Source organism: Hyperoodon ampullatus, assembly GCF_949752795.1.
Source record: "Hyperoodon ampullatus genome assembly, chromosome: 19".
Lineage (NCBI taxonomy): Eukaryota > Metazoa > Chordata > Mammalia > Artiodactyla > Ziphiidae > Hyperoodon > Hyperoodon ampullatus.
In genome coordinates this window covers 50,985,429-51,008,404 of record NC_136932.1, presented here as the reverse complement: position 1 = coordinate 51,008,404, position 22,976 = coordinate 50,985,429, and the positions used below count along the sequence as shown (strand labels likewise).

Here is a 22,976-nt window from a genome sequence, read left to right as displayed (position 1 = left end):
CTTTAACAGACTTTCTTTGTCCTTAAGATATATTGATATCTGGAGTTCAGATGGGATTTTTGTAGAATATTTCCTAAGGTGGGTTTGCCTATTGTTTCCTCATACTTAGATTCAGGTTGAACATTCTAGGCAGGAAAACCACATGGTGACGCTGTCTTTCTCAGTGCAGCATGTCAGTTTATTGGAAGTGATGGTCCAGTCGGAGGACTTGGTGGCCTGTGTTTTCTCACTACAGCGAGCTGCCTGCTGTGTGCCAGGCACTATGCTAGGTGTCGAGGTTGCAGTGTAGCAATCACTGCAAGCAATGAAAGGAATTCTGTGTAGTACACATGACATGAAACCTTCGACAGAAGCAGTGGCTCAGCGAGCACGAGGACTCTATGACAGTCAGCTGTTGGTGGCAATGGAAGCTGATGTACAGCTGATAGACTCTGAGATAAAATCTGTAAAGGGATGGCATTTCTACTTTTCCATGTCAATATATGTGACTATCCACATTTGCACTTTTTTATTATTGCTGTTCTTATATATTTTGTTTTAATAATTCCAGAGTTTCTTTTATTTTTATTTTTTTTAGTTTTGGCAGCACCTCACAGCATGTGGGCAGCATGTGGGATCTTAGCTCCCCAACCAGGGATTGAACCCAGGCCCCCTGCAGTGGAAGTGCAGAGTCTTAACCACTGGACTGCCAGGGAAATCCCCACATATTTTTTAAAACTCAGATTTTTTTTTTCTAAAATGAAATAAAATAAATGTGCTCAGTGATCAACAGAAAAAAAAGAGTTACATCTCTTGCTGCCAAGGAAGGAGGCGTGTGTATGAATAGGGCTTTCCCATTTTTTTTGCCATTTTCCTGATGACTGATCGTAAGGACAATCCCTGCTCCTAACGTGGGCTACGTGAGCTTGAAGTTCACTAAACGCTTCGACTTTCTTTTTGAATTTATGCCTCACCACTGCCCCTCTACCTAGCCAGACAAGCATGGCTTTCCCACTTTTCAGATGAGGTAAGTGAAGCTCCCAGAGAGAAAGTGACTAGCTCAATCCACAGGCAAGTAGATGCCAAGGCTGGGACTCCAGAATGGAACCGGAGTGTTCTATTTACCTAGGCGATCTGGTTGCCCAGCACTTGGAGGCTTCCACCTCCAGAAGCTCAGACACCTCACTAGTCCCTCTTGTGTCACAGAGGACAGGTCTCCCTGAGCTGTGACCTTGCTCCCACAAGGGAGTAGTCCCTGTAGTCCCCTCCCCAACCCAGGTGCTCTCTGGTTCCCCCAGGAGTAGAGGATGGCCTATGAAAAATCAGTCGACATCTCTGACATCAACAGGTCAATGTTCAAGTGCCCATGGCTGGAATATCCAGAAAGGACCAAAGGTGAGGCTGAAATGGACAGGAGTGGAGTCAGGGATAGGGACCTGAAAAGGAAAGCTCCCTGGCACCCACTCCCGGGCAGGGGTCTGGGTGATGTCAGCAGATCCATGGGAAGAGGCAGGGCAGACCCCTGGATACTTTCAAGGCCCCCCACAGCCCTCAGGGTAAGTCTCCAGCGCCCTCTAAGATGGGACGTCTCTGTGTCTCCCCAGCTGCTGCCCCCTCATCTGCACCCCATTCTTACAACTCCGAGATTTGCAGGTATTCCTCGTGCCCACTGCTCTTCCCCCTCATTTGTCTGGCTACCTCCTACTTGCTCTGAAGACTCGGCTTGTGTATAATCTCCTCTGGGAAACCCTCATCTGGACCACACGTGCCTTTATCCATCTTCACATTTGTTTCCCTCTGTTAATCACCAGTAAACAGTTCTGTTTCACCAGCTAGAGCAGTGGTTCCCAAAGTATGTTCCCAGGACCAGCAGCCTCAGTATCTTGTTAGAAAAGCAAATTCTCAGACCACACCCCAGATTGACTGAATCAACACTCTGGGATGAGTCTTCATCTGGGGATAAGGAAATCTGTGTTTTAACAAGCTCTCCAGTTCTTTCTAATGCACACTCAAGTTTGAGAACCACTGAATGAGACCAGTGGTTTTCACCATTAGCTACATATTAGAATCCTCAGGGGAACTTTCTAAAGTGCCTGGGCCCCTTCCTCAGAGAATCTGATTCAATTAGTCTGATGTAGGACTGAGGCATGTTAAAAATTCCCTCAAATAATTCTAATACCCAGCCAGGGTTGAGAACCACTCTGCTAGATCAGTGTTTCTCCAATTTCAACGTGCATAGGAATCCTGCTCAAATGAAGATCCTGACTCAGTAGGTCTGGGGTGGAGCCTGGGGCTCTGCATTTCTGAGAAGCTCCCAGGCTATGGCAATCTTACTGTTCCACAGACCAAGATACCAGGAAAGTATGAGTCCCTGAACAACAGGAATTATGCCTTATTTACCTCCCAGTGCCTGCTACAGCGTTCATTAAATGCTAATGCTAAATAAATGAAAGACTGGAAGGATGACTCTTCAATCCACCCTTGTCATTGCCATCCCATTTGTACCATAGAACTCAGAAGAGCCACAGTTCCTGTTCTCCTGCCCTTGTCCTGCCACCAGGTAAGACCCCTAACTTCTGCCACCCTGGGAGCTTTGTTGAAGTAGGAGGGGTAGCAGACTATCCTTTCCCATTAAGGCTAGTTCATAGAACCCTGACACTCACCCCTGGGGCTGCCACTAACTATGTGTGACCTTGGACAAGTCACTTTCCCTCCCTGAGCCTCAGGAGTATCCTCTGTCACAAGCCAACCCCTGCCCATCTCCCTTTATCAAGTTGCTATGAGACAATATCTGTAAGGCTTAGGCTATGCAGGCAGGGCTTAATAATGAGTCATTTTTATTAACACAGGGATCTTCCTCATTAGAGGTGCCAGATAAAATGGGATGCCTGATTAAATCTAAATTTCAGCTAAACAATGAAGATTTTTTAGTATGAATATGTCCTAAATATTGCCTTTATTACCTGGAATCAAAATTCAACAGGACATCCCGTTTTTTATTTGCTTGGTTTTTACTAAATCTGACAACCCTACTCATACTGAGTCAATGCCCCATTTTCTGAAGTCACGACAATCACCCGAGAACTCTTATGATGATCTTCTCAGTCACCACACTGGGAACCACTGGCTGAAGCCCCTCTTCCTTGTTGCTCAGAGATCTGTTGTAGAGACAGGAAGGCTTGAGAAGAGACAGGAATGAATCCTAGCCAAACCTTCCGAGAAAGCCTCTAACCCATCCAAAACCCTCCACTGCAACCAGAGCTACAGTTTCACAATTGTATAAGAGATAGATTATTTGAAGAAATCCTGCTTTTCCAACAAAACTATTAAGTTCCATGAGGGCAGGGCTGATAACTGTATCCCCAGCACCTAGTGCTTGGCATATGGTAAGTGCTCACTAAGTATCTGTTGAATGCCTGAATGAAGGAGCTGCAGCCTGAATTTCCGCCCTCCCTCTTTACTCCACATCTCCCTTGCCCCCTGCCTTTTCATCTCCTTGCCCGAAGCTTTTTCAAAGTACTCTGAGATGCTCAACTAACCAAACTGTGTACAGTTGTCCCTCGGTATCCACAGGGGATTGGTTCCAGGACTCCTGCGGATACCAAAATCCATGGATATTCAAGTCTCTTGTATAAAGTGGCGCGGTATTTGCATGTAACCTACACACATCCTCCCTAGATTACTTATAATACCTGATACAATGTAAATGGTATGTAGAGAGTTGCTGGGTACGTGGCAAATTCAAGTTTTGGTTTTTTGGAACTTCCTGGAATTTTTATTTTCCAAATACTTTCAATCTGTGGTTGGTTGAATCTGTGGATGTGGAACCTGTGGATACAGAGGGCCAACTGTACTCAGATCAATTTGCAGATCAGCAATGGCTTCACAATCTTTATGTCATTTGTTCTTCACAACCACTCTGGGAGGGGTACAGAACAAGGATTATTAGCTCCAATTTGCAGATGAGAAGACTGAGATCTTGGTGGGGTGAAGTAACTTGCCCGAGTCACACAGTGGGTTAGGAGGTGGCTGTGACGTCAGCTCAGATGACAGGCTGAAGGGCTGTTTCCCTCATCTAGTCCCTTCTCACCCTGGCCCTTTTCCTGGCTGAGGAATGCCCCCTGTGACAGCTCTGCCACTCACACCCCCCAGATGCCAAAGGAGGAGTTTCCCCCAAGTCCGGAGTGCTGGAGGCAGCACCCGAGCAAGCCAAGCTCCGTACCTTACTGCTACTCCAAGCAGCCTGAGATCTACACGCACTGGCACACCCTGTATAATTATCAAAAGGAACGGGATGCCCAGACGATACTGTGGAAAATGAGAGATCACCCTAGGTGTGTTGGGCCCCTTCCTCTTCTCCACGCCCTCCACATCTTCTAGGAAAGGAAAGAAAGAGAAGAAAGGGTTGGAGTGGGGCTGGGCGTGGTGCAAGTCAGCCTCCACATCCCAGAGGAGACCCTGGGGTAGAAGGAGGCTCATCTTTCTTCCTCTGGTCTCACCTCTGAGCTGGGCTGAGAACCAGAGGCAGAGAAGAGTTTGTGAAGTAAGGAGGGAGGGAACAAGAGGACCAGGGCTACCTGTGCAATTTCTCACACAGGTACCTCAAAGAGGGTACCCTCATCCAAAAACTCCATCTCCCAATGAGCAAGCTGATTACAAAACCTCAGATGGAATCCAAGCCCTTAGACCCTACTGGGGACCCGCTGAAGTGGCAAAGATTAAAGGTCAGGGACCACGGCTGGGGGGAGAATGGAGAGACTCTCTTTCTGTGGGTGCCCTTACCTGGGGCTCACACCATCCTCCTGCCCTCGGTCCCTGCCTGCTGCCTGCAAGACGGAGGGAGGGGAGGAGAGGGGATTGGATTGGATGAGCTCCTTCCAGTTTGAAAGTATAGTTGTAGAACTCAATTTATCCCTTTCTTCCCTTCCACTGGCTCCCTTTGATGGGCAGGAACTCGCAGAAAGCCTGAAGTCTCCCAGAGAGGATGAGCAGCTCTATGCTGCACAGGTGAGAAGTGGCAAGGGTGGAGGGGCATGGTTACAGGCAGGAGTTGCCTGAGCTGAGGAGTAGAAAGATGCTTGAGGTGGAGGGCAAGGGTAGACTGATGTTCCAAGAATAAACTCCAGCTGTGGCCAGAGGATGGAAATTCCCGGCCGTGGTGTCCAAAGTCTCTTCCCTTTCCTCTAACCCTGTTCCTGCAGGCTCTGGGGTGCCTGGGCGTCAGAGACAAGTTTATCATGGAAGCACTATGGCAGGTGGTGAGTCTGGGGCTGCACAGAGTTCAGGAGAGGAGGAAACAGAGCCTGAGGTGTGTAGAGCATTGGCACATGGGCACTGACAAGGCTCGCCAGGCTCAAGGACTATGGGTCAGATCCAAGGAGGAGAGAGCTGCCTTGTGTGGCATGTCCCCATCTCATGCCCTTGGCTTATTTAAAGGGCAGCTTGATCTAAAGGGATGGGAAAGGGGGAATCTGAAGATCCCCTTTGTCTAACAGGAAAGAGGAGCAACTAAAAAACCAGGAGAAAACTGGGACTGAGTTCATTCTCTACCTCAACTGAGCCAATGCCTGTGCCTATATGCCAATTTATAATGGGGGGTCTGTGTTCTTACACAGAATCTCATTTAAATCTTCCAATATTAGGAATAGGTAGTAGTAGCTGCATTTTTCTAACGAGAAAATGAAAGCTCTGAGGGGCCAAGTAACTTGCTCAAGGCCATGTAGCTACCAGATACCAGAAAGGGATGTGAACAAGTCTTACTGCCAAGTCGTGTTCCTTCCATCGTACCATCCTGCCTGTACCCTGTGTTTGAGCATAAACAGGTCACTCTCTAGGCCTCGGTTTCCTCATTTGTAAAATGAAAAGTTAAGCTGAGATGATCCTGAAAGCTCTGACATTCCACCACCTTATGGCATGTTCCCACCCACCACCTCTTAAATCAGGCCCAAACTGGCCCAGAGAAAGTGAAGTATGAGGCCTGTCAAACCCTGGCCATCCTGGGTGAGTATGTCCTCTCCCTGGGTGGGGAGAAGGGGGGAGGTGAGGAAGGAAGCAGTGCGGCCACATTGCACTTTGGGGAAGGACAGAAGGGAGTGGACTGTACACTCACGGCAACCTAGCCGTTGGCAGGGTCTGGGAATTGTCTGATGTACTGTTGGGCAGAGAGAGGAAGGTGGGGTGAAAAGCGAGAAGAGATTGGAGGGAGGGAGAGAGCAGGCTCTGGGAACGGCCGTCATGCTCAGCCAGCTGCTCTGGTGTCTTGAGGGGACGGGCAACCCTGTGACCGAGTACTTGGAGCTTCTGTCTTGAAGGCACAGGGGTCAAATGGATTCTGGCAGAGAGGAGCAGCCCTGAGGCTCTGCCCTGACCTGAGGTCCTCCCTGTCCAGGTTGCCTGAATAAGCATGTGATCCAAGCTCTCATCAAGCAGCTGAAGGGGCAAAATGAGGGACAAAGGATGGATACTCTGACAGCGCTACGGGTGGCTCTGAACTCCTGGGCTGCTGTCCCCAAAGAACAGGTGATTGGGAGGAGAGTCAGTCACTGGGGCGAGGTAAGACAAGGTAATTGATGGTGTTGGCAGGGGGTTAAGCCAGGGAGAAGGTAACCTAGCTCCTAGCTTTGATGGCGGAGGACGTTGTCCTTGTGGAGTCCCCTGTGGAATAGGTTCCCTGGACAGAAGCATTGGCATAGCCACTTAACTGGTCATACAACCTCTGAAAAGCCAGCTTTCGGAGGTGTCATTTGTCCGTCTCTAAAATGGATAGAGTAGTTATCTTATAGCATTGTTGAGAAGATTAAATGAGATAATATATGTAAAGCACCTAGTTCAACGCCTATACTCTTTTTTAAGTGATAACTCATCAGCATTATTATCATCCTTAAAATAACCTATTAAAGGAAAACCTCTGCTAAAAGGGTACAGGGACCAAGAGAGTCTGCTGACACTACTCAAGACTTTTCCCCCTTAGGGTCCTCTTACTTTGACCCCATCGCTGCTCCACGTGAAACAGAATTCATCACTCATCCATTTACTCAACAAACATATATTAAACAGCTGTCGTGTGTGAGACACCATCCTAAGCCCTTGGGATATGTCAGCAAACCAATCAGGCAGAGATGCCGGCTTTCGTGGAGCTTACATTCTAGTGGGGGGGGGGCATGTAATAACCAATAAATTTAATTACATAGTATGTTAGAGGTGACAAGTGCAATGGAAAAATTACGTAGCAAGGTGAGAGTGATCAGGAATGCCGAGTGGAGATGGGATGAGTTGCACTTTTAAACATGGAGGACAAGGAAGGCCTCATTTGGAAGTTGTCATCTGAGCACAGACAAGAAGGTGAGGGGTGAGCCTTGCAGATATCTGAGAGAAGGCATCCTGGCAAAAGGACAAATCCAGGCAAAGGCCCTAAGGCAGGAGCACACTTGGCATGGTCAAGGAACAGCAAGGAGGCCATGTGAAGGAAGTGGAGTGGGAACAGAGAAACCAGGAGGAAATGAAGCTGGGTCAAAGATGTTAAAAGAGACTAGATCATATGTGGCCTTCTGGATGACTTTTAAGTACTTGAGCTTTTACTCTGAGTGGAATAGGTATTTGAGCAAAGCAGTAACATAATCTAACTTATGTTTCAAAAGGTTCACTCTTACTGTTATGCTGAAAAAAGATGGGCAGGGGCGGGGGGCAAAACTGGGAGCAGAGAGACCAGTTACGGGCTGCTGAAGCAATCCTGGTAAGACACGATGGTGGCTTGGACCACGGTGGTTGCAGTGTGGTTGATAAGAAGTTATTCAATTCTGGATACATTTTTAAAGCAAAAGTCTGACAGGTTAAATGTGAGTTATAAAAGACAGTGAGGGGCCTCCCTGGTGGCGCAGTGGTTGAGAGTCCGCCTGCCGGTGCGGGGGATGCGGGTTCGTGCCCCGGTCTGGGAGGATCCCATATGCCGCGGAGCGGCTGGGCCCGTGGGCCATGGCCGCTGGGCCTGCGCGTCCGGAGCCTGTGCTCCGCAGCGGGGGAGGCCACAGCAGTGAGAGGCCCGCGTACCACAAAAAAAAACAAAAACAAAAAAAAAAAAAAAAAAAAAAAAAAAAAGACAGTGAGGGGGACTTCCCTGGTGGCGCAGTGGTTGAGAATCCACCTGCCAATGCAGGGGACATGGGTTTAATCCCTGGTCCGGGAAGATCCCACGTGCCATGGAGCAACTAAGCCCGTGTACCACAACTACTGAGCCTGTGCTCTAGAGCCTGCGAGCCACAGCTACTGAAGGCTGCATGCCACAACTACTGAAGCCCATGCACCTAGAGCCCGTGCTCCACAACAATAAGAAGCCCACACACCACAACGAAGAGTAGCCCTCACTCACCACAACTAGAGAAAGCCCGCGCACAGCAACAATGACCCAACACAGCCAAAAATTTTAAAAATTAAAATTAAAATTAAAAAACGACAGTGAGGAAACAAGGATGAGGTCAAGGTTCATAGCCTCAAAACTGAAAGGATGGAGTTGTTACCAACTAACATGGAGAAAGCTGCAGGTGGAACAGGCTTGGAGGTACTATAATATCAAAAGCCCAATTTTGGACAAGCTATGTTTCAGATGTCTACCGGACCTCCAAGGGAGACAGCAAGTAAACAGTTAGATATACAGCTAGAGGAAGAAATCTATGAGTTGTCAGCATATAAGTAGCATTTAATGTCATTCACCTAGATGAGATCACTAAGAACCAAGAATCAAGCCTTGGGGCACCCCAGTGTTAAGCGGTCAGAGAGAAGAGGAAGAACCAGTAAATACTGAGAAGAGGCCAATAGGTAGGAAGACAAACAAGAGTGCGGCATTCTGAAAATCAAGTGAAGAACATATATCAAGGAAAGGAGATAAATCAACCATATCAAATAATATAAGGACTGAGAATCGATCCAATGGATTTAACAATGTGGGAATCACTGATTATCTTAACAAGAACCATTGTGGGGACATCTCTGGTGGTCCAGTGGGTAAGACTCCACACTCCCAATGCAGGGGGCCTGGGTTCGATCCCTCGACAGGGAACTAGATCCCACATGCCGCAACTCAAGATCCCGCATGCTGCAACTGAAGATCCCGCATGCCACAACTAAAGATCCCGTATGCCGCAACTAAGATCCCACACGCTGCAACTAAAAAGATTCCACATGCCACAGTGAAGATTCCGCATGCCACAACTAAGAGCCAGCGCAGCCAAATAAATAAATAAATAAATATTTTTTAAAAAGAACCATTCCAGTGGGAAGGTGGGAGTGAAGGCCTGAATAGTGTGGGTTTAAGAGAGGATGAGAGGAAAGAAGTTAGAGTTGGCAAGCATGGACAGCTTTCCAAGTTTTGCTGAAAAGAGTTGTAGTCAGCAGCAGGGGTAAATACTAGAAAAAGGAAAAATAACAGCATGTTTCAATGCTGAGGTGTAATGATCCAGTCGTTAGGAAAATGATCATCTTGAAGAGGGTGGGAAGAATTATGCAGCAATGTTCTTGAGCAGATGAGAAGGGATGAGCTCAAACACATGAGTAGAGAGACTGACTTTAGATAGATGGTCACGGTCCATTGTAACACGTGGAAAGGAAGAACATATGGGTGCCGGTGTTGAAAGTTGGACAGAGGTGGTGGTAAGTGTCTCTGGAACTTCTTTTCTAGTTGCTTTTATTTGCTCAGTAAAGTAGGAAGCAAGGTCATCAACTTAAGAGAATAGAGGAAGAAGTGTTAGAGATTCCAGAGGAAAGAGAATGAATTAGAAGGCTGGGAAAGAGAACTCCCCGGGGAAAAGCAGTCTGATCACTAGGCAGCATTAAGGGTCTACACGAGGTTTGTGTTCATACATTTCAAGTGAGATTAGTCATCATAACTTTGTTTCCCGCCAGGAAGTGCAGGCGCAGAGTTGGTGGAGAGTTGAGTACAACGAAGCAAGAGGTGGTAAAGGTGTTGAGTGAGCAGGGCCGTGGAACTGAAGCTGGGTAAAGAGGGAAGAAAGTGAGGAGCAGTGAAAAGGTGCTCAGTGAATTGTTAGTCTTTGTGGAGTCCAACAATTGTTGACATCAGAGGAGAACCAGAAAGATGGGGGGAGGGGTCATAGAGAAGTTGGAGTAGTGGGTAATGATAAAGTCTCTCTGTGGGAATTAGTGGCTGACACAGAGTAGAGGACAAGGTTATTGGAGGAGAGGCGTTGGATCAGTGACATGTATATTTTTTCAAATGCCAGGAATTAAGACGGCAGAAGTGTTAGAGAATAACATTGATCCATCCACAAGAAAAGTCATAGAGAAATGAAAGGATGCGGCCTAGGAGCAAGTAGATGACAGCAAAAATAAGGGAAGTGGGTAAAATAATCTCATGACGTGAGATTCACCTTAAGGAGGAGGGAGAATGGTCTGGAAGCAGTAATGAATTGCCTTCCTGACAAAGCCTGGCTGAAGACATAGTCCCACCACCCGTCTCCCTCATCTCCCTCTCAGAGGACTCAGGTCGAGGATGGAGAGAAGCTGGTGCCTGTGCTGCAGATGCTGATAAAGAAGTCAGGGAACAAGGCAGCAGTGGAGGCGGCCCTGTGCTTGGGGTTCCTGAGGCCCTGTAGCAGCACAGCCCGAGAGTACTTGCTGCAGTGCCTGCACCAAGGGCCGAAGACCCAGCAGATGCAGGTGTGAGGGGCAGGAGGACGAGCTCCCTGGGGAGGACTGGGGAACCGGTGCTGACTGGTGGGGTCTGGACCCTGTCATCCTTATCCCAGAGAAAAGAAGCTCCCGCAAGGAGCACCAAAGGGTCTCTGTGTGTTTTGTCAGTATGTATATACATATGAGTACAGGGTCGTATGGACGCTAAATGTGCACGTGTCTGTGTACATTCGATGTGTATGGGTGTTCATGCACATATGTACACGTGTGTGCACATGAACTTATGCTCTCACTCACGAGGCCAAGAGGAAGGAGAAAGGACCCCACCTATTCCCTACAAGTTCTAGCCCTCAAGCCTGTTTGGCCATCCAGATGCCTCTTGGTCTGGTATACCCCAGCCTGCCCTGCCCACCTCCACAGGCACTCAGTATGCTGGTCAAGATAATGGGTGTGCACTCAGCCACGGTCATCAGGACCATCCTAGACCAGCTGTGCTATTCCAGTGTCCTTGAGGTAAGCTCTAGGGCTGCCTAGTACCCTTCCTTCTCCAGGACTAGGACAGGGCTGGGGGATGAGAAAGGGAGTCTGTCCTTCATGTCTTCCCCACCCCTGCCCTCAGCACCGTTTTGAAGCCAGCCAGATGCTCAAGATCATTGGGCTGGAACAGATCCAGGCACAGGGCCTGGAAGGACTCACATTTGACCTGCTCAGGAGGAAGACATATAATGAACCATTCTTCGTAAGTGAGACCAAAACTCCCAAGTCCAGGCAGCTCAAACCTGTCTCTCTACCTTTCTCTAAAGACTCCCCTGGCTTGGTTCTCACCATGCTGCCCCCCAAAGCATCACATTCACCCTAATGCAGCCCCTGTTTTCAAGCCACCTTGCCTTCATGCGGGCCATTCTCTCAGCTTAAAATGCCTTGAGTCATCTCTCCCTCCCCTGCAAGGTGGAAAACTGCCGCATGCTTTCAGTCCCATTGGTAAGCAACTCCTTTCTCCTTCTGCCTATCAAAATACGATTGTCCCTTCCAAGCCAGTCCAAACACCTCCTCCTATGGGAAGCTTTCCCAGATCACCAACAACAGAATCACCCTGCCTTCCTCTGTGCTCCCTTGCTTTTATCTTTGTTATAGCTTGCTACAAAACCAGCCACAGAACTGCTGAAGACATTTCTCTAAACTGTGAATCAGATTGCGGCTCACCTCTGCACAGAACTTCTCAATCGCTCCCCAGGCCCTCAGAAGGGCTTACACTGCCCTTCACCACCCAGGTCCTGCCTGCCTCTCTAGCCCCACTACACTCCCACTCAGAGCCACACACCAGCTGTGCTTAGGAACACCCCATCCTGATTTATACCTGCAGTCCCAGTGTAATTACTCAGAGTGCCCCACTCTGAAGAGTCCGTTTGGTCACCTAGCTAAACTGAACTGTTTTCTGCTCCCTAACCTCTCTGTGCTCTCTCTTGCCTCCAGGCTTCTGTACATGCTCTCCCTCTTGCCCGGGAAATCTGCCCCCAGCCCTCTACCTGGTTAACTCATGTTCCATGTTCAGGTTTCAGCTGAGGCATCACTTCCTCCAGGAAGTCTTCCTGGTACCCAGACTGAGCTAGGAGACCCTCCTATTGCCCCTACACTTAGTTCAGGAGTGTGACTGACTGTTCCACTTGTCTGCTTTCCCCCCCAGAGCATGAGCTCCTCGAGGCAAGGATCACATATGTAGCACAAAGTAAACATTCAATAAGGTTTGAGAAGCACTTAAGGGTACACCCCTGAATCCTTGTCTCACCTTAATCCCTCGTCAGGCTATGAGGCAGGCTATTGCTGAAACTGTGGAAGAGCTCAAGATGAAGCCCACAATGATGAACTTGGTGGAGGCGTGAGTGGCTTGGGCTGGGAACTGCCAGGGCCAAGTCCTAGGCTGTGAGAAGGGGACAGAGGGTCAGAGAGAGCTGGGAACCACGGCCCGTTCTCAGCTCGCACGTGCCTGTGCCCTTGGCCAAGTCACTCTCTGACCTCTGGGCTTTTCTTCTTCTGTAAAAAGGGGCTGATGATACCTACCACTCAGGGTTGCTATAAAGCTCCGATTAAGGTGAGGACATGAAAGGGACTTGTAAAAGGTAATGTTCTGGACAGATGCGAGTCCTGATCGTCACTTAGTGCCCCCTGGAAAACTGTAGTACCTTCCTTTCCCCTCCCAGCCCCTTTCCTGACCCAAGAAATAAGAAGAGGAAGTTAATAAAATTAACATCACACATCAGCCTTATGCCTGACTCACTCTGGACTGTAAGAAGCAGCCAGCCTTCCTCCCCTCCCCTTAACTGGACCACAACACGCTCACTCCCTTCTCCAGGCAACTGATGAGCTCAAATGCCACTGCACGCCAGGAAGCAGTCATCTCTTTGGTAAGGCCAGCTCCGCTACTCTGACCAGATGTTTTGATGGCAGGAGGAGCGGGCAGTCCAGCAGTTACTGAAGGGAAGAAAGGGCTGTAAAGTTTGGGGAAGTTGTTTGTTTCCTTTTTTATTTTAGAATCCCAGCCCTATCAGGAGTTCAGGAAAAGATTTTCTTCAGGATTGGAGGTGGGTGGTATAAGGGACAGGAGAAGGGTGTGAGGGGCATTGCTTATATATTACATGTAGAAACTATCTTGACTCTTCTGGTGAAAATATTGTACTGGAACCCAATGAAGTGGCCCCAAAAGGCAAGGAAAGTGCTACCTCTGCTGGGAAGCCATATCTCCTCTCCAGGCACAGGGTCATCACAAGGGCACTAGAATGGAAGAGTGTAGACCGGGCATCTTCCTGGGGCCGACTATTTAGGCGCCCTCATCCTGCCTCTGCCAGGGTGTCCTGGGGATCCGCAGCCCACAAGTGCTCCACTTGGTCCTCGACATGCTGGATGTGGAAAAGAGCCCGTCTGTGAAAAAGAGCGTAAGGCATCCCCGCCCACCTCTTCCTCTTCTCAACCCTTCCTCCAAGCCTCTCCCACCTATCTTCATGCCAGAGAAGAGGGGAATACGCCCATAGACACTGTCCCCTTGACCTCATTCCCCGGGGCCAGAAGGGCCTGTAGACAGAGCTCCCCCTCCCCTCCCAGCGTTGACCTGAAGTGAGCCAGCCACAGGGCCTTTGTTTCAATGCAGCTACAAGAAACATTAATTCTTTTGGCCTCAATTGATCCCTGGATCCAAAACAAGCTGAAGAACAAGGTTCTCTTTGTATATGAAGTGCCTAAGACCAGCATGAACGTAGAGTTCACGAGGTTCCGGAAAGAGCCTGAGAAACCAGAAGAGTTAAATATCCAAGACTTTCAACTTGCACAGCTGAACCCCTTGTTTCTTTCAAAGTCCAGTGCCACGTCAGACCAACAGAAGAAGTTAAATGCCCAGAAAGGGTCTGGTACCTCTGCCTTTCCGTCCTGTTTCTCTAAACCACAAAAACACAAGTCACAGGCCACAGGGTCCTGGACACAAGGGATCAGGAAACAGCTCCAGATCCTTGCTGAGACCTCCAATTAGGTCAGTTCTTTTGGCTGAGTTCCCACTCTCTCCTTAAGGATGCTTCTCAGGCTCCCCTGAGAAAATAATCTTAATACTTACCTTCCATGAATAAATGAGCATCACTCCACCTACCACTACTGTTCCCTTCCTCATGGGCTGCACTGAAACATAGGTCTCCTCACTCCTGGCTGGTCACTCCCCTACTCAGCCACATGTCCCTTCCATGAGACAAAGCTGCTCTGGGCAGCCAGCCTGCCTTCCTAAATCAAGTGCTTGTCTATGCCCAGAATTTGATGACAAAGCTAAAGCTGAGCCTCTGCCCAGAGGTGGCTGCTGAGGGGAAAATGGGAGAATATCCTGGAAAGCTTGGCTCTTGGACCATTTCCTCTTACTAACTTGCCCCTCTCCCCGTTTCCTATCAGTGGTCAAGAGATAAATTAGGCTTAATCAAGACCAACCATCCTCTCTGCTGTATCTTCTCTTACACCTGCTTTCTACCTACCTCAGGGTCATTCCCTTTGACAGACTCTATTTACTCTCTAAGACTGCCTTAATTTCTCCCTTATTTTTACGGAAGGCTTCAGTTTCCCTTTGCCAGTAGGACCAATCCCACCAATCCCAAAAAGCTACATCCTCCATCAGAAAGGAAAAGCCCAGACTTCAGAGTCAGACAAATCTGAAGTCCAATCCTAGGGTCCATGACTCGCTTGATCTTTGACTTTGGACGAGTTACTGAACCTTTCTGTTTCCTCACCTACAATATGAACAGATTAATGTGTACTACTTCTGAGGGCTCCTGTGAGGATTAAACAATAATATAAAGCCTAACGGTGCCTGGCATTCCATAGGAGGCACTCAAATGTGGACTTCTTTTCTCTCCTTTCCTCTCTTCAGTGTTGCCATGTGAGCCTGTGGCCACCAGAGATTTTAAAAGTCCTTTTACTTCCTCAGTCTTACTGAGTGGTCTAATGAGAGATCAAGTTCTTCCCATCGAGTAGGAAAGCCCAAAGTGACATAAATGTTCCCTTCTACTTCCCCACATTCCAGGTCCTAGAGTAGTCCAGTTATTCTGAATCCAGCCTGGTATATGTCACTGAGATTTATCTGCCCACCTGCCCTACCACTTCCAAATTCAGGTTTTGCTTCACAGAGTTGTAAGTAAAAACCAAAAGAGTAGTTTCACTATTCTGGGGTATAAGCAACACTGCCTCCAATAGTGTGGCACAAAGACCAAAGATGGAAAAATGATTATTTTCTTTTGCCCACTCTGTAGGTTTGCACCGGTGAGCAACCTAACCCAAATTTCCCTGGGCCTTGACAGCCTGTGGATACAAACAAGGCCTTATTAACTACATAATTCAGGCTCTCAACCCCTGCAAAGTCCTGCCCACAGATTTCCAATCCCTCCTCTTCCATACTTATGGGTCTCTCCAGGGGATGTCTCATTACTCAGCCAGATACCAGTCTCTGCTCAGTAGGACCTCAATACTAATTTCACCAGTCCTCACCAGAAGATTTAAGGCAGCACCAAGGGGACTTCCCTGGTGGTCCAGTGGTAAAGAATCCACCTTCTAATGCAGGGGACGTGGGTTCAATCCCTAGTCGGGGAACTAAGATCCCACATGCTGCAGGGCAAATAAGCCTGAGTGCCACAACTACTGAGCTCACATGCCTCAACAAGAGAGCCCACGTGCCGCAAACTGCAGAGCCCACACACTCTGGAGCCCGCGCACCACAACTAGAGAAGAGAAAACCCGCACGCCACAACTAGAGAGAAGCCTGCGCACCACAACTAGGGAAGCCTGCGCGCAGCAACAAAAGATCCCGCGTGACTCAGTGAAGATCCCGCGGGCCACAATTAAGACCTGATGCAGCCAAAAAAAAAAAAAAAAAAGATAAAGAAAATAAATACAATACAATAAATATTAAAAAAAAAAAAAAAAAAAAGACAGCACGGAGCATAAAGGTCTGCATAGAGCACCGACCGTCTGGTATGCCACCAAGGTACCAGAGCCTTCCCAGTACCAGAGCTACCTATATCCAATATTCTTAGAAACACGCTTAATCCAAGCCGTGGCCAACTTCTCTCAGAGGCCTGAAATGCCCACTCTTCTCAGCCATCAGGGGATGTTGGGACGGATTTTTGGACACCATCCAAAATGTATGTCCCCCTCTTACCTCTCCTCCCTTTCTAATGGGACCTCTGGACACTCCCACTGATGGCAAAAAAAAAAAAAAAAAAAGGCTTTATACCCTCTACCGCTATCTCTTCCTCAAACATTCTCCCCCATCTCTGTGCTATAACTGAAACCTTGCTCTTGAACTGGCCTCTTGCTGAAACGTCAGGTGTTGCTCATCCTCCTACATTCCTTCCAATGTCACAGTGTCCTGTCATTGTTTCTCTGAGGGTCTTGGCTCTCAAACGAGCTATCCCACCCTCTGGCCCACTTCCCTATTTTCTCTCATTCATTGCCTGAATCTTAGTCTTGCTATCACCATCCCTATGGACAACCATCCAACACCTCAGTTCCTCAGTCCCTCAGCTCAACCACAAAGGCTTTTCCCTCTCTTTCACTTCAGCTACCTACTTCCATGGCCACACTTAGCCCTTGTCATCCCCAGGAATTTCTCCATCTACAAAATCGTGAACATCTACTTTCTGACCCAAACCTTCTATCTCTCCAGCTCTTTTTATCCCCACTACCAGGCCTCTGAATCTCATCAATAACACTAAGGTCTTGACCTCCCTACATTCTCTGTTAGCCCCCTCTTACTTTTTAAATTTCTACTCAGCTGGGACTCCATCCATCAACCACTATTCTCACTATGCTCATACTTCCTCTATCATCTCTCTCTCTGACTAGTAAAATCCCCAACCCTGAATCAAACTGCCTCTGATCCTATAACCAGGTTGATGTTTATAGTGGAGAAAACTCACACATCCATAAACTGGTTCCCTCAAAATACTTGCTTCCTATCTTAACTGAGTTCTTACTGCTGTCTGGAAATTTCATGGGTTCCTAGTCACAATTTCAAGCCTTCTCTGCTCTCTTCACATTTCCTGCCGTCTCTTCAAACTTTCTATCCTATTACTCCCCAGCTCTCAGTAGGCCATTATAATTTCTCTTCGGGGGGAAAAAAAAAAAGGCATCAGATGAAATTACCTCAACTTCTTGCCACCTGTTATAAGAATGCTTGTATACAGTAGTTGATAGCACAGGCTCTAAGGCCAGATACTCTGGTTAGTATCCTAGCTCTGTAACTTACTAGAGTGTGATCTTGGGTAAGTTGCTTAACCTTTCAGGGTCTCTGTTCCTCAGTGTCCCTTCTGAAAGCCCCTTTCCAGTAGCAATCAAAATCATTTACACCATTCACCTCTTCTCTGATTTTATATTTAAAAGGAATATTTTCCCCTATACCTCCTCGCCTCACAGCATTGTTACGAGAATTAAATGAGTTAACACATACGGATTGCTTATAATTGCCTGGCATACAGTAAGCTCCCAATAAATGTCAGGCATCTGTTACTACGATTATCAGCATCTGCACTTACCTTACCTCCATTACAGTGCAAGAGGCACTCTCCTCTTCCGAGGCAAAATCCTCCACTAGTGTTCTGGGTGCCATTCCTTCAAGGAATTTGAACATCAATTTTCCCCATTTCCTTTCAAATAGTGTATAAACATGATCAATTCCCATCCATCTTAAAAATAACCCCCCACAAACCCATAACCCTTTCTAGATGCCTCCTCTCCTTAGCTCACCTCACCGCTAATCACCCTTCATAATCAAGATTCTTAAATAGTTGTCCACACTACCTGTCTCCATTTCTCTAATTTCTATTATTTATTACCCTACTTCAGTTTGGGTTCAGAATTCAATTCTCTACCAAAACTGCTTTTGCTCAGGCAGTAGCTCTCAAAAGGGACAATTCAGCCCCCTCCAAGGGACACTTGGCAATGTCGGGAGACATTTTTGGTTATCACAACTGGGGGCTGCTACTGGTGTCTTGTGGTAGAGGGCAGGGATGTGGCTAAATATCCTATACATGCACAGGGCAGCCCTCCACAACAAATAATTATCCAACTCAAAATGTGAGTAGCACCAAGGTTGAGAAATCTCATGCAAAGATAATTTATAACCTCCGTATTGCTACATACAATGAATGCTTTCTATCCTTTATGTGACTTGGCCAACTCGAGCACTTGACCCCATTAGCTTCTCCCTCCTTGAAGTCCACTCTTCCCCTGGGTTCCACTGACACCTCACTGGTATTCCCAGTCTGTTTCAGTATCCTCTTCCATTATTATTATTTTTTTTTATTTTTGGCTGCACCACGTGGCTTGTGGGATCTTAGTTCCCCAACCAGGGAGCGAACCCAGGCCCTCAGCTGTGAAAGCATGGAGTCCTAACCACTGGACCGCCAGGGAATTCCCTATTATCTCTTAAATACTGGTACTTCTCAGGGTTTTGTCCTAGGCTCTTTTCTCTCTAGACTCCAAAACCATTAGAATCAATTGGGGCTTTTGTTTTTTAAATGTCCCAGGCCTCACAGATTCCACTGTTCTGGAGTGGAGCCCAGACATCTTCTGCATTTTAAAAAAGTTCCTAGCTAATTCTAGTATTCAGCTAAGATGAAAAACCACTAGTCTTATTTTAATCATATCCACTCTCATCACTTTAATTACCATTTATATACTAATGACTCAAATCTATAATAATAGTCTTTCATTTAGTCAATATTCATTGAGTACCTACTCTGTGTCTGACACTGTTCTAGGTACTGGGGTAGAACAGTGAACATCAGAAGAGGTTCCCTACTCTCCTGGAACTTACATTCTAATGGAGGAGAGAAATTAACCACAAAAAGATTGTTTCATATAGTGACAAGTACTGTGAGGACATTATAAGAGGTGATGTGAGGGTGACTGGAAGAAGTATTTTAGATATGAAGGTCAGCAAACACCTGGGAGGGAGGGTGGGATTTGACCCAACACTGTTATGAAAAGGAGTCAACCATGTGAATATGAGGAAAGAGAATCCTGCACAAAGCTCATGCAAAGATACTAAAACAGAAGCATGTTTTTTACCATCAAGATTAGGACCAATGTGGTTAAGGTAAGGCTAGTATGGAAAAAGGTTCTCCTATGAGGTTGTGGAGACAAAGGCCAGATCATACAGGGCTTGGTAAGCCAAGGTAAGGAATTTATAGCCAATATACAACAGGAGGTCACTGAAAGGGTTTTAACGAGGCATGACGTATAGGTTGATTTACATCGTTACCATATTGTTTAGCTGCTGTGTGAAGAATAGATTTTAGAGGGGCAAGATTGTGGGGGACCTATTAATGGGCTATTGCAGTTATCCAGAAAAGTGATGACTGTAGCTTGTACCAGGATTAGAACTAAGAATATAAAGATGGTTTCAGGATATATTTTGGAGGTAGAATTAAAAGGACCTGCAAGTATGGGATGAGTGAAAGAGAAATCAAATGTAAGTTCTAAGTTTTTTATCTGATCTGATTTGGGTAGATTAAGACTGAGATGAGGAAGACTAGGAAGAAAGAAACTGATTTGGAGATCAGAAGTTCTGTTCAGTCCCAGTAAAGTCACCAAAAAAAAAGTTATGTTAAATACATCCTAGTGGAAAAGTCAAGTAGGCAGCTGGATATAATCCAGAGCTAAGGGAAGAAGACAGACTGGAGACATAAATTTGGTGTAGTCATCACCATATAAAACCCAGGATAAAAGTGAGTATAAATAGAAGAAAGGGAATCAGAACAAACTGAGAAACTTCTAACACGTAAAGGGCAAGTAAAGCTAGCAAACGAGACAGAAGTCAGTAAGGAAGATCAGTGGCACGTAATGTTGAGTGCTGCTGTTCTCTGAGCTGCGGATTTGCACACCCAGCTGCTGACTGAATGTCCCTACTTGGGACATTCACAAGTGCCCCAAATTCTACTTACCCACAACTGAATTCATTTCCCTCATCTTACTCCCAAACCTGTTTCCTTTTCCAGTGTTTCCTATTTCAATGAACAGCACATCTACCCAACTGCCCAAGCCAGAAACCTGACTCTTTTCTCCCCACTACTTCTGACATCCAGCTAAATCCCATCAAATTTCCCCCTTCACTTCTCAAATCTATTATCTCCTCCTCATCCAGTCACTATCTGAGCTCAGACCTGTATCATCTCTCACCTGGTATACCATTTTGTCTCCAGTCCAGCCTCTCTACAAGGCAGCCATAATTATCTTTCAGTTGATGCCACTCAGGTCAGGCCATTCCCCTGCTTAAAATCTTTTAATGACTCCCCATATGGAGGCAGGGGGAAAATAAAATGCAAGGACCTTATCCTAGAGCTGGCTTACCTCTCCAGTCTTATCTTTTGCATGCCCATTCTTAAACTTCTTCCTCCAATCACAATGCACTACATACAATTCTCAAGTGCACAGCCTGTTCCTCACTCTTTTAACTCCTGATTTATTAATGTTTGTTCATGTCCGTTTTCTGCTAGGAACACCAATTTCTCACCCCAGCCTCTTTACTTAGCCAATTCCTACTCTTCCCTCAAGGTTCACCAAGCTTTCCCAATCCCACATGACTGGATTAAGTATCCTTCCAACCAGCCCTCAAAGCTCCCTGTACTATTCTTACTGGAGCACTTATCAGACTATATACTGTCTGTTTGCTTGATGAGCAATAAATCCAGCATCTGATGCAGTGCCTTACCCTTGGTAAGGGTAGGAAAAATAGTTTTTAAAAAAATATCAAATAACACATTATGTACATTGGTATCTTAACCCTGGTTTGTCAAACACTTACTCTTCCTTCCTAGCCCTTGGACCCCCATATTCCCAGCGTCTAGAACACTGCCCTAAATAAATGGTTCTCAGCTGTAAACCTGGTTTTTATCAAAACCACCTGGTGATCTTAAGATAAATTAAGATTCCCAGCTCTACCTCCCCACATCCCACCAATTTCTGATCCAGTAGACCTGGGGTGAGGCCTAGGAATCTGGAATTTGACAACCTCCTCTGGTGGTTCTGACATGCAGTCATGCTTGGAAACTACTATTCTAAACGGAGTAGGAACTCAATAAATATGGTTGCAAGTAACATTTTAATTTCATGAAGTAGAATTCATTTCCTAATTCTTTAGAGTTCGAATCTGCTGTAACTGCATCCTGAGTGTGACAGAACAATGCACTAATGTACAAAAGTCCACAAAACAAGCATCCTTTATTGCAGTATTACAAAACACTTTCCATTCTGGCAGTATTTTACAACGCACTTAGCTTCAAGGGTTGGGAAGGAGAAGGTTGGAAACTAAAGGGGGATATTTCAATGGACATTTCTAAAAGAAAAACTGTCCCAGCCCTCCCACCCAAATAAAAATCCAAATGTCACTTAATTTCACTATGCAAGAAGAGGCCACGAGGAGAGCAGCAGGCAAAACTCTGGCAATTTCACTATGGATCATGTCAGAGACAAAGGAACATTCGAAACAGTCATCAGTATGGTCGGTTGCGCTGATCATTTCTGTAGTCGTTTCTAGGAATGAAAAATAAAGAGCCAGACTAAATTCTAATTTTCTACCAAGAGGAAGCATCAGACACTTCTTCAGGGTGCTGGTGACTGGCATCAGCTTGACAATTTTTATAAGAATGACATCATGCCTAATATATTTCTCTGCTCCAAGAAGGTGCTTACTAAATGTCTAATTTATCAGCTTTAAGACACACAAAGTTCCTAGAAGCCCTGCTATCACTAACTCTCTTAAAAATTTTTCCATCTAGAATAAGGACTCTAAACCACTGTGGTATTTCAGGTCAGAGACTTTGCCATTCCAGCACTCTAAAAAGAAGAGTAATATAGTGGAATAAGCAAGCAAACACTTTCATGTAAGAATTCTGGACCTGCCACTTACTATGCAATCTTGGAAAAGTTACTCAACATTTCCAACTCTGTAAAATGGGAAGTACATCTACCTCTGGGGTTGACAGAAGGACTAGAACTAAAGTATACAAAGACACTTTCACAGGATTTGCCACACAGTAAGAAGTGTTTAATAGATGATAATTACTAATAGCTAACAATTATACAGTGATTACCATGGCCCCATGGCCTGGCATGGTTACCATGGCAACCGTTGTAACATAATCTAATGCAACTCCACGAAGGAGATATCATTAGCCCCATTTTACAGATGAGAATACTGATGCTCCAAAGGGTTAAGTTACTTGCTTATCAAGCAGCTAATAAGTGGTGGAGCGAGGATTTGAAAGAAGACAGTCTGTCTCCAAACTCTGTGCTCTTAACTACATGCTTTACTAATTCTTGCTACCCTATATTGTCTCTGGCACAGTAATTGAAATTATTTTACATCACTGGTTATTCAACTTTTTCTGCCTCTACAGCTTTCACGTGCACAGCACACTCCCATCAGTACCACCAGTGATTTTCATCTGGAAAAGGTATAACAGAATTTCCAGAGAAACAACTGCAAGGTAGCACATGTGATTTGAAAAAGCACACTCCTATAAAAGGTGTGCTCTCCCCTCACTTAGATTAAGAATCCCTGATTTACATACAGTTTCAAATCATCTCTCAATCTCAATTATCTTTAGCTATGAGAAAGAATACACACACATTTACCTACATTCATCCAAATATAAAGATCATGAATAAGAATTTCCAAAACAAATTTTAGGAATTGCTAAGCAGGAAACTAAACGGATCTTCTCCAACCTAACTGAAAGAGTTGACAATGGGAAATTCAAGTTCTAAAAAACTGGACAAGAAGAAAATGTGATGAAAAGGGCTCAGACTCTAAAATCTAAGAGCAGTGAGGTAGA

General features: G+C 46.2%; 1 protein-coding gene across 1 annotated transcript; it reads left to right on the top strand.

Annotated features, from left to right (window-relative positions):
• Positions 1-1,286: 1,286 nt before the first annotated feature.
• On the top strand, positions 1,287-14,137 carry HEATR9 (HEAT repeat containing 9; the record flags this gene model as incomplete). The annotated part of the gene is made up of 15 exons (XM_079725592.1): positions 1,287-1,374; positions 2,490-2,539; positions 4,132-4,313; positions 4,577-4,703; positions 4,930-4,986; positions 5,181-5,237; positions 5,922-5,979; positions 6,368-6,498; positions 10,465-10,647; positions 11,041-11,133; positions 11,240-11,359; positions 12,423-12,496; positions 12,971-13,022; positions 13,464-13,550; positions 13,763-14,137. 15 exons carry the CDS (start codon positions 1,287-1,289, stop codon positions 14,135-14,137), a joined length of 1,734 nt encoding a protein of 577 aa, XP_079581718.1.
• Positions 14,138-22,976: the final 8,839 nt, after the last annotated feature.